This window comes from Fulmarus glacialis, unplaced genomic scaffold, assembly GCF_000690835.1.
Source record: "Fulmarus glacialis isolate BGI_N327 unplaced genomic scaffold, ASM69083v1 scaffold10600, whole genome shotgun sequence".
NCBI classification, from domain to species: domain Eukaryota; kingdom Metazoa; phylum Chordata; class Aves; order Procellariiformes; family Procellariidae; genus Fulmarus; species Fulmarus glacialis.
The window spans coordinates 1,780-18,785 of record NW_009187100.1 but is presented as its reverse complement, the minus strand read 5'-3'; the positions used below and the strand labels follow the sequence as shown (position 1 = coordinate 18,785).

The 17,006-nt window shown below is 45.4% G+C and overlaps 1 protein-coding gene across 1 annotated transcript; it reads right to left on the bottom strand.

The window, feature by feature from the left end:
- Positions 1 to 976: 976 nt before the first annotated feature.
- Positions 977 to 11,665, bottom strand: LOC104073965 (scm-like with four MBT domains protein 2; the record flags this gene model as incomplete). The annotated part of the gene is made up of 3 exons (XM_009573914.1): positions 11,489 to 11,665; positions 4,527 to 4,621; positions 977 to 1,217 (listed from the first exon to the last, which is right to left on the bottom strand). Coding segments are annotated over exons 1-3 (442 nt in total), but the record flags the coding sequence as incomplete, so codon positions are not given.
- Positions 11,666 to 17,006: the final 5,341 nt, after the last annotated feature.

The window sequence follows — 17,006 nt, the reverse complement described above, 5'->3', positions numbered from 1 at the left end:
CTGATTCAAAGACCGTGTCTACAGCTCACTTCAGCGGGAGGTCAGGCAACACCTACGCCAGGAAAACCACACAAGGCGCACAAATGGCATATATACTTTTTTCAATGGTCACATGCAACAGAAAGTAAAATAATAACTTCAGCAGCAGAATCCTTAAATGAGAATTTTCTTAAACACATGCACAAGCTGGAGGCTAAATATTCATCTCTTCTTCCCTCGATCCAGAATAAATGGGATATATGGCAGGAATACGTATAACAGTGACAAGTATGCTTCTGCGTGGAGCTACATAGTGGTCAGGATAGACGGCTGTTCCATTGCTGTACACAGCCAAAAAAATACCATTTCTTCTTACACAGCGGGGGATCAAATTGTATTATTAACAAACTGTTCCACATGGGCCATTCAGTAATTTAGAGCTCTTGCATTCAGCCTGTGTTCACCTAAGAACTGATAATCAGGACATGTCCTAACCTATGATGATGAAATTTTGCTACCTTTAGTCGTGTGTATCTACCACTGGCATTAAAAGCTGCAAGAATCAGGCAATGGAAGGTTTTAAACTTTCAGGGCAAAACACTTGAGCGCACAGCCAACTTCTGCTTTTGGTTACATCCAAACCGATCTTGCTTATTTTAGTTTATTCTCACTCTGAATTTCATCCTTCCTTCCTACAAGAACAGGACAATTTCCTCCCTTAGCTGAAAATCACAGCTTTACAATTTAGCAGTAAGTTTCCTTTTTAGAACGGTTTCCTACAGAAGCGCCTTCTGTTGTTGCCAACCAGGGCAAAAACGCCTTTGCTAGAGCCAACTGGCAAACTGAACCACCCACCGACCTGTGGGGACCTGACCCTGACTGCATCACCCAACACCAGTTGAGGATCTGGAGTGCCCATTCCAGATCAACTGAAGTCTGGAGATTAACCACCAGCCCAATATTAGAGCATGACCCTAACAAAACACAGAGAACTCACCATCTGGAGGCATCAGGACCTTGTTATTCTGTGTACACCAGCCAACGGGGTGAAGATCTGCTGTCATCACATCACACCAGAAATCCGCCCTGCGGTCATCTCCATAGCCACAGTAACGAAGCAGTAAGAGCTGTCCACATGTTGTAATGATCGTAGCCACCCAATATGTGTCCGGATTGCTCTTGTTGGCCACTTCTAATTTCATTCCTGGTTGGAAACTGCTTTGAAGGCTGATTTCAACCTTACAAAATGAGAAAGGCATGGTGTTACCTTTTCTTCTTGGCCGGAAGACCCCCTCCCCAGCTAAGCAAGATAATGCTGCCCTTGAAGAGCAGCTCTGGGATAGGACATGAGTCGATTGTGCACCTTAATCCAACCACCTCCTTCACAATCTGGCTGGGCAGGACCATTCCTACTTCACTGGCATATACCCCATCATGCAAGGTCCCACATGCTCCAAAGAGGCCCTCCAGCAGTGGTAACCTCAGGTGCACTACATCTAAGAGAGGACTGGTACACACCTTCACATCATAAATCTCCGTAATGCCTGGGAGAAAGGTGGTATAACTCAAATGAGGTTGCATTTCCCACTGCACAGCTCCATCAGGCAAATCACGCAAGGTAGAAAGGCAGGTACTAAGCACTTTTAGGAGCTAAGCCCAACTATAATAATTAATAATATAATAACAACACTGAAGCACCTCCTGAGGTTTGACAAGCATCAAGGGTTGAATGCTGTACCAGGCAGACCAAGGAAAGTGTTTCCACTAAATCCATCCTCAGCAGCTCAAGCCTCAACTGATTTGCTCTCCCAGCACCCTAGTAAATAAGGTACGACCCATTGCTGAAAGAAGCAAATGGTTTGGGTCACTGTCCTGCCGTCTGATGGAGACATCACTTCCATTTATCTCAGCAGTGACAGGTCACACGTAACTTGCCTTTAGACACTTGGAGATGCCAGCGCATCAATTCTAGGACACTGAAGGGACTGCTGTTAAACACTAGGGCCTGCTGCGGGCACATCGTAATGTGTCTTCCAAGGGCCAGTGGGATGTCTCTAGCTGCTGTTGATAAAGAAGAGGTGAATGCTGGTTCACTGGTTCAGGTGCCAGCTTTGCCTTCAGAAAACCATCCAAAAACATAGCCTGTTACTCCCTATGAGATGCTTAAGGACAGGTTCTTAGAGGTTTCTTAGTACCTTATCTCCTACTGAATCCAGAGAGATTATGAAGTCTGGTTTAAGCTTGTCTCTGATTAACTTCTCATTTAAATAACAGGTTAAAATGCCTCTTTTACTCAAAAAGATAAATATAATATGGTCTGCTTGGCCACCTGAGGACTTCTCAGGCTTGGGGATGCCAAGTTGCAGAGAAAACACTGAGCTCCTCTGGGATGTCAGTGGTACCCCCTCACTCATCCCACTCCAGCTTATGACATGAGTGCTGCCCAGCCAAAGCCATTTATTATTTGCAGGTTACAACACTCCACGTGCTTTTAATTGTGCGGGCATTTCCACCAGCACTGATGCCTGGAGTCACAGAATAGTTGAGGTTGGAAGGAAGCTCTGGAGATCGTCTAAGATTGAAGAAGGTCTGTGACATTTACTACTTTACTTAGTCATAAGACAGGATCTTAGCTCTTCTGATGCTAAGGGTCCTCATTAATAATGCAGGACACATGTTCATTCGTACTTTTTCTCCTTTTGCTCATCATATAGACGATGGTGTGCTCATCATAAGACGAAAGTGGTATTCTGGAGGCAAGGGACTTGGGACTGGAAATCACAAGAAGAGGGGAACCTAACAGACAGATAGTATAACCTTCTCTGACAGCTTTCAGGTTCCTGGCCAACCCAATTTTTTGGAGGATCAGGTTCCAGCTTGTGAAGCAGAGTCGCTAAGGACTGCTCCCAGCACTAACTCGCCTCATCGACAGTTGAGACACCACAATCAGCAGGATCAGGAGGATGAGGTGTGCATCTCCACACACCTGAAGACATCCTTAAGAGCTTCATGAAGCACAAAACTTTCATCTGGATCTGGTATTTGGGTCAGGGCCCAGAGCCGAACCCTGGAACAAAATGCTCTCTCTAGACAGCTACTGGACCAAGGAGAAACTCTACAATAAAACTTTGGCATTGCCCTGTAATTCTCCAGTATAGAGAATTATGGTCCTTCGTCCTGCAATACTCTACTGTTGTTAAAATTGAAGCAGAAGAGGGGGGTGGAGGATTGTATTTTTTTTTTTCAGATGCAGATGGAAGAAAGGCTTTTCATCACTGCATCTCACTTACCCCTTCAAAACAAGCCAAGAAACCACCTGGAGAAGAAAATGGTTTAATGGCATGAATACAGTCATCCAAACAGAGACTTCTCTTAAAGTAGAAACGGGTTCTTCAGGAAGCTTTCTCACTGCAGTACAACTACACTGTTCCCAAAGGACATCTCTGCCACCTGACTCAGTGTAAAGCAGCCCAGAGCATCACAGCTAAAACCCCTCTCTTCACGCTGAAGATATCCACATCCTCAGAGCAGGCAGACCAGCCAAGTGAAGCTGGGAGAAGAGGAGGTGACCACTGAGCAACTGTATCAGAACGGGCTACAGTTCTGATGGGTCAGGTAGGAGGATGAGCAGCACCATCCTCAGGGAACTTGCAGCTGAGGACAGAGAACCACCATGACTTCTCATGGCTTGACTCAGATTAAGGCATCACACCACCTTCCCACTAGGTCCCAACATCTCTGACAGCACAGTCTTGCGGTTGAATGACAAAGATGTTCTGGAAAAAATCTACCGATGTGGCCACACGTGCACGCCCTTGACTGTGATGAAGAAGAACTACATCAGCTTAATTTCTGTCCTGTGTCCTCACGTGACATCACACAGGTGGAGCTGAATAGAAGAGATTAAACAACTGGTGGTGGATGGAGAAGCTGGTCCCAGACAACAATATCCTTAACTGTGATGGGCTCTGCTTGGAGACGGAGTCCTTTTTTCAAAGCATGCTCTGATCTTCTTCATCAGTCAAGATACCAGAGACTTCAAATGCTAATTGCGCTAACATGGACCAGAGCCACAGACCATGGCTATCTATATGAGACCATGTAACTGCCATGGCTGTCTATATGAGCCATGTTCATCCAGAAAAGCATCACCCACCCAAGTACTTGGTTCTCGTACTTCTGAGACAGCATCTCCAGGCAGGAGGCTGGAGAGATGGCTTCCTGTGGGCCATGCTGGGCGGTAGGGCTGCGTGACCCTGCTAGTCAGTAAAGCATGCATTCAGAAGACAGCTTTGGAGAAATAAGGCACTCTTGTGAGATGAATCTCTATGGGTTGGGATGGACAGCAATGAATAAATAAGGAGAAGGAAAAACACACCAAGTTCACCTAACAACAGCTGGGGGGCCATTCCTACGCAGGCTGCTGCATGCACAGAGGGACGATTTCTCCCCAAAATGGTCAGACCCCAGTTCAGTTCTCCAGGGACCCCTGAAAACCAGAAAAGGGAACACACGCACCACCAGCAAAGCTCAGACGAAGCACGTACGTGTTTGAAGGAGGTGTGGGGAGCAGCGCTGGCTCCTGTTTCCTCCAGGAACTCGTCCCAGTTGAAGTCTGCGTCCTCAATGCTGGAACCCTCATCTGTTCAAAACCAAAAAAAAAAAACCAAAAAAAAACAAAAACAGAAAGAAAAGCAGCCTAAAACACAGCCAAAGAAGGCAAAAGTTGTGTCAAAGAGTTCGGGGTGAGAATAGCAACCAGTATAAACATCAACACAAGGGGAAACAGAAAGCTTGTTTTAAAGATCTGTGCTTATCTAGTTTGACCGACTCTTACTAATCTTGCAGCAGACTTTGGGACTTCAGCAGCCAACACTTTGAAACCAGAAATGACTCTGCTTTCACGGCGGTGGGGGAACAAACCCAACATACTGCAACAGGCAGTTGTGCTCTTTTATTTTGTATTTGATGACTCCCCTGCTGCAAGGGAGGTGCCTGCCTGTCCGCTACCACAAGGGTGCAATGGCCTTGCTCGTGCCCCAGAATTGGGTCACCCAGCACTGGTAATTCCAGCAGTGCCCTGGTGATGACAATATTAGAAGTTGCTTCTGTTGGCTGAGCAGTGTGTAGCGTAAATACGCCAACCCTTGGGGTTGGGGAGCCCCAGGTTCAGTCCTGCCATCCTTTCTGTCCTTCCTCAGCATCCCTCCACCCAGACATCCCATCCGAGGCGCCCACGCCTCCCAAGACTACAGCTGTTTTCCTCCAAATCCCCCCTCACCAGAGGGCTATTGCCTTCTTGCTCCCTTCACCTGTCCTCGCCCCATGTCAGATTTGGGGTGCTGCATCATGCCTCTGCCATCCGCACCATTGCCCCACATTTTCCTTCCCCACGGTGAGGGACTTGACATTACTACTCTTTTTTTTTTTTTTTTAATAACCACGCTGAATAGAGCAAAGCTGAGGCCTCAAACCATCGCTGAAACACACACAGCAATAATTAAAAATAAATCTTCTTTCACTTACAGAAAATCAGCCAAATCTGATTGTTTTCATTTTGTTCCCAAGCAATCTCGCAAACCCGGTTTCATCCCCAGAGAAAAAATATTTACAGTCTAGCAATGAGCTCTTTGCAATAAGCATTTATCAGGCAAACTCTGCAAGACCCTTACCTGCCCAAACATTCATCAGCGTGGTCATGATGTAATTAAAGTGACTCATGACAAACTGAATTAAGAAACCTCCCCAGACAGTTTTATGAAGAAAACGGCAGAGTTAATTTATTGCAATTATTGCAACAGGTCTCCAGTTTTCAGGACCAGAAGATTATGTTGTGCAATGGGAATCTCTCATTATTAAAAGGGGAAGACATAGGTTTTATTTGCTGCCTACGGAGCCAGACATACATAGGCGAGGAGAAAAAAGCAGATCAGAAGAGGGTTTTTGAGACAGAGCTGGTGGAGGGTAAAGATCTGTCTGCGAGTTCAAAGAGGAGCGCTGAGCTGTCATCGCTGTTTAACACTTTGCACGCTGCTGCATCAAGACTAAGGTCTGACTCCTTACCTTAAACTCAATTAACCTGTTTAAATATGTAGATGTAAATCAACATTTAAGATGTAAATCAACATTTAAAATGTAAATCAACATTTACTCCCATGATAACGTGGCTATCAAATGACTTTTCAACTCAGCAAGACAAGAAATAACCCAACTCCACGATTACAACCTGAAAATAGAGAAATTCAATGTAGAATAAGGGATGGGCCTTGTTTCGTTTCTTGCAATCATTGCAAAAACCTCCAGGCATAGAAGCTGACTCTAACTGTTTGAGATATTTGACCCAAATGAGGGGTTTGTTCATTCTTGACTGAAAGATAAGCCACAGCTTAACCACAAGGTAGGAGCTTGGTGCAAAAATTGCTAATAGTTTCCTTCATCTGTATCATGCAGGCAGGCAACTCAGATGATCAGGGAAACTTTTCAGCCTTAATGTCTGCAACCCCGTGGAGTTAAGGTTTTAGAGAAGAGCCAGGTCCAGAGATTTCAAAGGCTGAGCCTCTAAAATAAAGTCTATTAGTCCACGAGTAGATGGGCAGATAGAGTTATCCATCCCAGGCTTAAAATTACTCCGATGCTTAAGCAACTTTCTACCCTAAGCACAACCAATCCCCGTCCCACTGAAAGTCAGCAACATCTGATGTGAAAAGCAAAAGGCGAAAAGCTAGAAGTGCCTCCCCTCTGCTTGGTTGTTCCCCACTTCTGCATCCAAGTGCGCTTGTGGTGTTGGGATGAAATGCTCAACAACCCCAAGGACATCTTCACCTCAGGACATCTGACATGGACAGGACATTTCCAGGTCAGCCTTGGGCTCTCTTCCCTTCTGCTCAGATACTTCTACTTCAGAGCACGAGGCATGTCCCTCAGCCCACAATGCTTTTTGTATATTCTCAGTTTTTATTACTGCTTTTTGTTCTAACCTGCTGAGTGAGTTCAGACAAGTATCTCCTTTTCTCCAGCCTTCCTTGGTAGTCTCATGGGAAGGAGTCACTCCACAGAGCAGTGGAAGCAGGGATTTTTAGGCAGTTCAGTATAAAACCTCCAACCCTTGCAGGGAGCAATGTCTCCAGGGTGACAAAATCTCCTCCAGAATTTGCCAACAGCACGTTAATTACGTTAGCATTACAGATGCTAGTTATGGATGCAACAAGTCCTCCTGTACTCCATAATCTCATTACCCGTGACCTACTCCGCCACGTGCCAACCACTGGCCCCATTGTTCCCACAGCCCCACTAGCAGGTTCATTCACATGCAGTCCAGCAAAACTCACAACAGCACCTGTTTAAAAAATATCACCAGATCACTCCTTTTAGACCCAAAGAGAGAGGCTTTAAGACCCCAGGGGGAGGCAGCGTGAGAGCTGCAGCCTTCCCTCCCCGTCAATTCATTTCTCTCTGACACATCACGAGTCTGACTCCTCTATCTGTGTTTTATCTGCAGCCTTTATCAGGAAATTACTTTTACAAGCTCTGTAAAAATAATGTCAGAGTACTCATTTATCACAGTATCAGTGTTTTATTTTGCTTTGTTTTATCACAAAGGATTTTGAAGGGACTGTAAGCTTCCAAAATGTTTTTTGATGGACTTTGTTCCCTTCTAGAAATCTGGCAGGGGGGCAGCCAGAGCAGAGATAGCGTGGCCCAGGGATGAGACCAGCCCAAGGGACCCAACCCCATCCGTGCAGGTAACGGGGCTGAACACAAATGTCCTCATCCATCAGAAAAGCCCTACTGCTGAGGAGAAGAGGACACCTCTTGCCCATCTCTCTCAATTGCCTGGAGATCCCCTGATTAAAATGCAGGTAGAGAAATACAAAGTGTCTCTTAACATACGACAACGAAGACTGTGCCCACTCGAGAAGCGGTTATGACAAAGCCGATCTGTTCGTCGCTCCTCAAGTCATGCTCTTCAAGAACAAAGTCCCAGCTCTTCTGGAGAGCTGCAAAACCCCAGGTGCCAGCATTGCACAGAGCGCCCTGCGAGACGACAGATTTGGCATTAGGCCTGTTTTACATATCAGTTCCCTTTCCAACTATTGGTATTTAGGCCCAGTGCTCTTTCTTAATGGAAGAGTCAAGGCTGGCTAGTCTACAATACGGTGATGTATAAAGAAGCCCAGGATGGCACACAAAATCGACAAGTCATTATATGTGAGCCTCTCAATGGCTTTAAAGTGCTCGTGCATCGACACTATAAAAATGCAACTGTTCCAGTTGTTAACAGCCTCCCGGGATGTTCAGCTATGGGAAATAAAGGGGATAAGAGACCCTAAACCTGTGGTTCCAGAAACACAGATTTTTCCCAGGTTTCACTGAAGAAGAATGTATTTGTGGCAAATTGCTTAGCCATCTTATTTATAGCACGTAGATACATTCACGACTTTTTGAGTGAATAGGGAACTGAAACGCTTTAGCAGTTAACACACCAAGCAAGGTGCGGGGGGGACCTGATCAACCACAAACCTCCAGCATGGCCTCGGGAGAGTCACCAAGATCCATATCCCCAAAGAAATTTAGGCACCACAGGCCAGTTCTTCTCATTCCAAAACCAATGCCTATGGTTGGCCAACTAAATCTCATTCTAGAGGCTCCTACCTCTCTCCCGTAGATATAAATGGATCCAGGGGTGACCAGATCAGGCTGCAGGTGTCCACTCTCGAAATGTCTGAATTAGAGGACATGAATCCCACCTCGCGAGAGGGGTCTGCATCACGTGAGCAACAAGGATTGAGATGATCCCCTCTACTCCAGCTTTCTTCATCCTCAGCGGGGAGAACAGGCAGCTCCAGATGGCAACTCAACCCAAAGGCAACCCAGCACCTGTGTTTAAATGGGATGACTTGCTTTCTGGAGCTGTATTTTTCTCTTCATTGGTGATACGGGCAGCATCAGATGACAAGGTTTTGTAAGGTGTTTTAAGATACCTGAGCTCCAGATTCAGATGTTTAGAGGACCCTCAGTAGCCATCTCCATGAGTCACACTATAGAAGAGAGGCTCTTTCTCTTTCATGTCTATGGGAGAACCCAGGACAATACCTAAGGTAACATAAGAGTGTCCTGCTTCCTTCAGGTGGAATGAATCCAGGTTTCTCATCATACCTACGCATCCTCCCCTTCACAGAGACAGTGCACTTTTTCTGTACGCTTTGCCTCCTCCTGGATGTCTAGAGACATCCATTAGATGAGGGCAACCATGTGCAACACTTCCCCCCAGGTAAGTTCCTATCATGCAACTATTTCTGGTTCAGGGGGTTCCTTGAGACAAACATGGTTTCGAAGCAGTTAGTACGCTGCATCTTTCTTCCATAAGCATGTCCAATTTCCTTTTGATGCCATCTGAAACAACCAGAACCACTGCATATACCATGGAAAAAAACCCAAAATTTTGGCTGGTCAAACAACCCCTCAGCACAGGAAAGTTTCCACCTCTGTGTCCCACCTAACATGCAGAGCTTAAGAGCCCAGTTGAACCTATAAGGATCACGGCAAGACCAACTGGACTACCCCACATCTCAAACATGTTTTCAATGCAACACAGCCAGTTTGCATTTTTATAGGACGTCCCTCTCATTTTTCCCTACCCCTGTTGACCTCTTGAAAGCCCACCTGCACTTCCATCTCAATTGCACAAGCATAACGCAGTTGCTTGCTAAGAGCTGCCCACTCTTAGCAGGGCAACCTGCAGGCCAAATGTGCCACCCTTGTTTATTTTCACGGCAAAAGTTATAGAAGATAGTTGCATTGCACAAAGGGCTGTGCAAAACAGCCCATCCTCACCCTAAAAAGCATACGAAGTCACCTCAGGGACCACAGCTCGTAGTTTAACTAGCATGGTCTTACATTGTTGTGAGTCTTCCCCCCCCCAACTCATCAGTGAACGTGGCAAAGATTCAAAGGCCGGTTACAGCTTTCGAATGGGTGGTGTCCAGGGAAACAGGAAAATCATGGAGTCACTATGAGAAGTGAAGAAACGAAAGGCTGGGTGGTCAAATTTCTGAGGTACTGAGGGAGAAACAGTGAAAAGTGGACCAAAGACACAGCTTTGCCAAGGACTTCAGCACAGCACTGACCAATAAAGCACAAACAGCACCACCGGAGAAAAAAGATGCAAAAGGCACCGAAGGCAAAGTATGCAGAGTTTTTAAGTAGTCACCCCAACACTGCTACAGCTGCATTCCAGTAGTGTTGAATCAGTGATTCATCACTGGTGAGGGCACCTATTTCCATGGAAGTAGACTTTAGGCAGCCCTTTAGGAGACCCACCTGCAAGCACAGACTTTCATCTGCCATTTACATCTCAGGATCCTTTTGTCAAGAATAGCTCTTGCAGAAATGCAAGCGAGTTCTGGAAAAGCATTCAAGCATATGAGCACCAACACAAGTACCACAATGCAAAAACGAACCCTTTTGTACAGATTAACTGACTGATAGCTCAGTGTTGTTCTCCACAAGTTCATCAGTTCAGCTCTCCCATACAAACACAGAGCAAGGATGAAGTTACAAGTTATAGGTGAGCCAAATCAACAATTCAGTGCCACTGGGAGAGGTCCCATTCCAGCAGCATGTGCTGTGGCCCTCCCTCTTCCTCCAGCCAATTCAACTCACAAAGCTGGCAGAAAATTATTCACTTTTTTTTTTTTCTGGATTACCTTTCTGCTGGGTTAGCGAGTTGATTGACTCAGCCCAGGCAGCAGAGGTGGGGCAAGGGAAGAGATGGTATAAAGAGGGGTCTCCCATTTTGGCATCAGAAAGAAAGTAGATCGGGTCTAGCCATAATGTGCAACTTCACCATAAGATACAGTCTCCTCCTGTTAAGGCTAGATATGGGAAGTTAAAGCACCTAATTCCAGCAGAAATCAACAGAAGCTAGTGCTTATTCTTCTGTACCTACCATGATGATGCCCAAATTTAGCGTAGTGAATCCTCCCCCTTAGATGCCCATCCCAGAGCATTACAGAGCATCCAGTCATACCCATGAGCACAAGGACAACATGCGCTCCGTTGGCTGGCCTAATGTTTGTGAAGCCGTCTCGCCTGAGGCACTCAAAACAATTTTGAAGGAAATGAGGGTGAAGGTTAAAACAAAGGAAAAATGGTGTAATTTCTGAATGTTCATTTCCTCTCTTTAACCACAAAACTTCAACAAAATAAAAAAGGGTGGGGAAACTGGAAGAACATAGTATGATGTCGTGGGAAAGGTTTTCCACTGCTTTTTGTTTAAATTTTGAATAGCTGCTACGTACTGTAGAAGAGATCCAGAAGAAGAAAAGCTCAAATTTCCCAAGCCATCAACCATGGGACACAGTCCAATCCATAAGACTCAAAAAAGGCCTTCAAGCTGTACAACCATTCCCAATGCTCCCCTGGCAACATGGCTGACCCCACCTCTACTGCTGATCTGTTAGGGGGCTATAACAGTGAAGACAACCCGTGGGGGTGAAGGAGAGCTCACCTGAATCAAACTCCTCCCTGTTGCCGTTGGCCGGGCTCTGACCCTTCTCTGGGGAGAGATGCTGGGTCTCTTGCATGGTGGCGATGAAAGACGCCCTTGTCTCCATGGTTCAGAGGAAGAGGTCTTGCGTTCCTAATTCATCCTGCAGCAGGGAGCGCCTAGAGGACAAACTAAAAGGGAAGGAAGAAAAAAACAAAAAAAAAAAAAAAAGAGTGATTTGTTCTACCTACACCAACCCATTCCCTCAGCCTTTCCTAATGGTTTCCAAGTTATTCGCCTTTCCTAATGGTTTTCAAGTTATTCCATGTTGATTGTAACTCTTCGATCCTGCTTTCTCCTCCAAGGTAAAGCTAGAGTTGGATGAGGAATCACAACGAAGGACCTCAGTGGCAATAATATCGTAACAACAATAACAACAGAGAAGATAATGAGGTAATAAACAGCATCCACAGGATTCACATCTCAAAGTTCAGTCCAGCTTCCTGCACCACAAGAGAGAGGGAAGGACCAGCCCATAAGGTGACACAACCCATGCCAAAAAAAAAAAAGACAGGAAAGACCAATTCAACCATCCCCCCACAAGTCCAGCCTTTGACGTCCCGCTTTTTGATGGCTAACACTGTGCGAGATATATCTGACTCCATAAATATTCCAACTTCCAAAGGGGGAGATTTGTGATATCAAAACAGAGGAAACACTGAAAGGGAAATTCTTGGGAGAGATTGGAATAACTCTAGAAAATAAAGTTCAGCATGCAAAATGCAGATACCCTAATGAAATAATGCTGGCTGCAACTGGTTTTTGAATGAAGACTGACCTAAGGTCAGGCACCAGTTAGTACCATGCAGTATACTATTAACTCAGGTGTAGATTGGGTTACGTTGGCAGAGGAGATTCTTCTAGAAGGAATGACCATAGTAAACACAAAGTGGAATAAAAACACGCAGAGATGAAAAATGATATGAGAGAGGGAATACAGACTGACTAGATCTTGAGTCAGACACCAGAACTAAATGAGGACTATATTTCTAGCTACAGTGAGCCACCAAACAAGCAATACCCAGAGAAACACCTTTAGGAGTAGATTAAAAAGAACTCCGACTATATTTCTAGCTACAGTGAGCCACCAGACAAGCAATACCCAGAGATACACCTTTAGGAGTAGATGAAAAAGAACTCTAAAGTGAGCTTTTCAGTAAAACTCTCTGAGATGGTGATGAATTACGAGGTGTCGAAGGAGGACTGAAAAAGAGAAACCAAGAGCTCAGGTTATGGGCACAGAGGGAACCAGCTATTCACACAAGATATGCTAAAGCAAAGCCAGATAGTTTTTAAAGTCTGTGTCCAGAATATATGATGTGGAGGACTGGTCCTGCTTATTAGTGGATGCCTCCAAAACCTGCATGACAGAGAGAACTGTGCTGGCAGCACCGACTCCAAATGCTCTGCAAGAAGCGTGACTAAAAGTAGGAAAAAAGTTTACTGCCAGAGGCCAGGCAAAGCAGGAGGTAATAAGATTGTAAAAATATTATAGGATTTTATAGGATTTTTTCAACTTTTACTACTCAGGAGGCATATTCAGGAAGACCAGATATGGTGGTTATAAAATTAAAAGAGGGAGAGTGTTCTGTCGTAGGTTTTTCATTCCCAGTTTTTAAGGCTGTTCCAATGAAAACTGCAAGGAAGAAATGGACATGTGTGAGTTCAGGAGGAACTGAAAAAGATGAGGAGCATGTTGAGTGCAAGTGTGATATCCATGATAAAATCTATGATAAAACCATACCTATGATAAAACCATGGCTGTTTCACAAAGCATCACTGGTAAAAGCAAATTACCAAGGCAGATGAAACAACCCCCAACTGAAGGTTGTTTGGCCAAAGTTAGACCCCCATCAGCAATTTGTGCTCCCCACCCCAAAGGAACGTGCTAATGAAAGGAAACAAATATTTTTAAAAAAGGAGACTGTAAACCAATTCAGAGCAATATGCTTGTTGGTCTCTTTACAAAGTGCTTAGTATACTTTGAGCACTCCATAAATAATAATGATCACTTTCCCACTGCGATGGCCACTGTAGCACTTCATCTTTATTCTTTGTTGACATGAGACTTGCTAATGAATGAAGTGTGTTATATACTATGAGTATTTGGAGTGCAGCTAACCTCAGAACATATATATCACTCATCCCCAGTGTATATTAAGTTTCAATTAACTATGAATCTAGAAGCAATCAGTCTACTGAAAGTCAAAAAACACTCCTCCTTTGGTAGAGAATACTTCTGTAAATATCATTAATAATAAATTGGTTAAGTATCAGGATTTTACATCAAGCTTGTTAAATGTGAGAGGAGGGGAGGTGTCAGCAGAAGCTAAACCTTGGGTAGATTCAGCTGTTTTCATTTTTGCCTAGGACCAGACAATGATGGAAGGTAATCTTGGTCTATTAAAAAAATTTCAAAGAACGGAGAGAAACAGAGACATCAATTTAAACACAACAAATCAATCACCTCAAACAGAACTCAGGGGTAACAATACAAATACCAAGAAGAAAGATAAGCTACTTGGTAGCATAGTTAAATCTTGTGACGCTCCTATGATGCTGATAAGACAAAGTTATGAGCTGATAAAAAGCTGAAGGTGTCCAATCAGACGATGACAGTATTTGCTGCTTCTTACGCAGTCAAGGCCCAAATCTGCCACCAGACCCATGAAAAGGCCTGTTCCCCTGGGTCAGGGAATTTCCCATCAGAAATGGAAAATGGATGGGGAAACCAGCAGGAACCTGTCCGAGGTGTCTGCAACATGGCTGGGATCCACCCTTGGCGGCCACGTCTGGGGCTGGGCTTGAGCCCACTTCGATTAAAAGGGGGCAATGCAGAATCTCTTAGCCAGATTCAGCAACGTCATCAACATTTTTGTTTGTTTAACTCTATTTTAACTTTTTTTTTTGCTTAAGCTATGGACAACTTACTGGTTTTGAAATGTCACGTCGAGAGCATCCACATCCCAAGAAAACTGGATCTGTCAGAGGCTACAGCTTATCTTCTTATTTTGGGAATAACTAATTCACCGTTTATGGTAGGAGAGCATCTTTTCCCAATACTATGTGACAAGAAGACCAAACTCTTATGCAAACACAAGCTTCAAGATAGCTCTGAGCCTTGGTGTTGATGTAACTAACTAGCAAAGAAAGCTGACATAGGGTATTAATTTTTCACTTCTTATTAATTGCTGCTAATTAACACTTCAAACAGAGTCCCCAGCCATACTGTTAACAGTAGCATGCTGACTGGCCTGCAATCATCAACATTAAACAAGAAGCACACACCGCTGCACTCTGATTTATCTGTCAGTCTGAAGAAACCTGTGTCCACTGGAAACCAAATTAAGGACCACAAGCCACATCACCAGCCTGTAAACCAGGGGATGGGAAACAACAGCAAAAGAGGCTCAAGGTGACACTACGCTAGGCAGGAACACAAAAAAAACATTATGAAGTGCATTTGGAAGAGCAGGGAGGGGGGAAATTCCCTGGTTTCAGATCCCTTGTTCATTGTTTCTGCACAGTGGTGGTTCAAACCGATCCGATTCTTCCACCACGCAGCTCCCATTCCCCTGGTATTTAATTCAGATCCAGACTCTTAATTCACAGGCAGAAAAAGCCAGCCAATACGGAAAAAAAAAAAATCTCTTTTATTTTCTTCTTCCCACGGCTGTCAGTCTCAGCCACACCATTATCTCAAACACGCTGCCTTGTCATCTCTATCAACGTTGGCTCTTTGTAGACGTGCCGGCATTGGCTTCCTCGCACCATTTTACATTTCTCATCTCCTGCGTACTCCACCCTGTTTTTCCTCCCTTTGGAGTAAGCCCCTGTAGGGAGAAGTCCCCCCCACACAAATTCAGCACCCTGCGGCTCTCCCTTAGAGACAGTCCCGAAAAACTTAGGTTCTCCCTCCAACACATGCTTGGTTAATTGGGATTGATGGAAAAAAGTCAGGCTACTGGAACAGAAGATGCAAAAAAGATCTTACATCCTTGAAACCTCCTGCCTGGATAGTGCATCAGTGGTGCCAATGTACCGCTGAGTCCTGAATGGTGAAGCGCAAATCCCACTGCTTCCCCAAAGATCTGGCCCCTGCCTCCAATATTCACTAACATTCGTTGACATGAGATGGTCCCATCTCTCAGTAAGGAGCCACCTGATGAGTACAGCAGTGCTGCAGTAAGGGCTGCCAGCATGACTCCATGTCCTTGGTGGACGTGCAGGGTGGATCCATGGGCAGCTCCAGGGCTCACTGCATTTCCAGAGCTTGATCCTAGGTATGTTGGGATATAAGGAATCCACATTTCTTTTTCCAGCCAAGTTGGAGGGAAGCTGAACATGGGGTGGCCCTAGAAGACTCTCCCAGTGAATGCATCTGCTGATTTCACCCAGTCCCCTCAAAGCCAGGCGCTACCATGTGCCATTTCATGTAGCCTTTACCATCTTCAAGCCTTTTGCAGGACCATGAGTGAAAAAGCCACTGCAAAGAGATCCAGGAAACCATTTTGAAAAAATGAGACCAGATCCACCTGTCTGAACAATTAGGAAACAGCAGCAATGGGTGCTGAGGCTCTCAGGAAGCAGGACAAGACTGTGCTGAGACCTGCCCTGCCTCAACGCAACCCTGGAGCTGAGACGGTCACTCCAGTTGTCTCCTCTTCCGTCCTACTTCCAGAACACATCATTTTTTTTTGTTGCCGCTAAGGTCCCCCACCTGGCCAAATGACCAGGTAAAATGGGAGCACCTAGGCCCGAGCAGATGGAGCAAAAGCCTAGGTAGGACACAGGTGATACTGGACCAGGTCCTGACTCCATTGTTGACTTCACCTCCGGGTTTTCCAGCACAGCAAATCCCCATGAAACAGCACTACAAGAAACGATGCCCACCAATCCTACCCACCTCAGGAGGGATTTGCCTCACCTAGTCAATCATTTGCAGCTAACCAAGAGAAAGCATCTCTAAAGGACCATCTGCGTGGTCCAAGTCGGACACCCAAAATTCGGATGAGAGGAACAACCCTCAGGGGATGCCTGTGCTTGCACAGCACCTGCTAAGATTTTAGACATCCAAATTTGCCAGCAAACAAACTGAAGAAGTGAGATGCTCAGATGCCACATGCTACATATGTGGAGCAGGGTGAATGGGGACTCAACCCTGTGGGATTAGATCTAGGATGCATGCAAGCTGGCTGCCACAAGACTGGTCCTGAATCATGTTCTCCCTACTCAGGTGACCCACCAAGGCATCTTCTCACCCACGGGACACAATACAAGACCAGGCATCACCCAAGAGTCAGGGCAAAAAATACAAAGTTGATATCCTGCCCACTCTTCCCCACGGCACCTCCTTTCCCCTTCGGGGCTCTGACCCAACACTGCGCTCCTGCAGCCTTTCTGGTTGCCTCCATTGCCTGCTAGCCTGGAGATACCTGTGTCCCAGTGGATCCCAGCCCCAGTAAACACTGAGATCAGT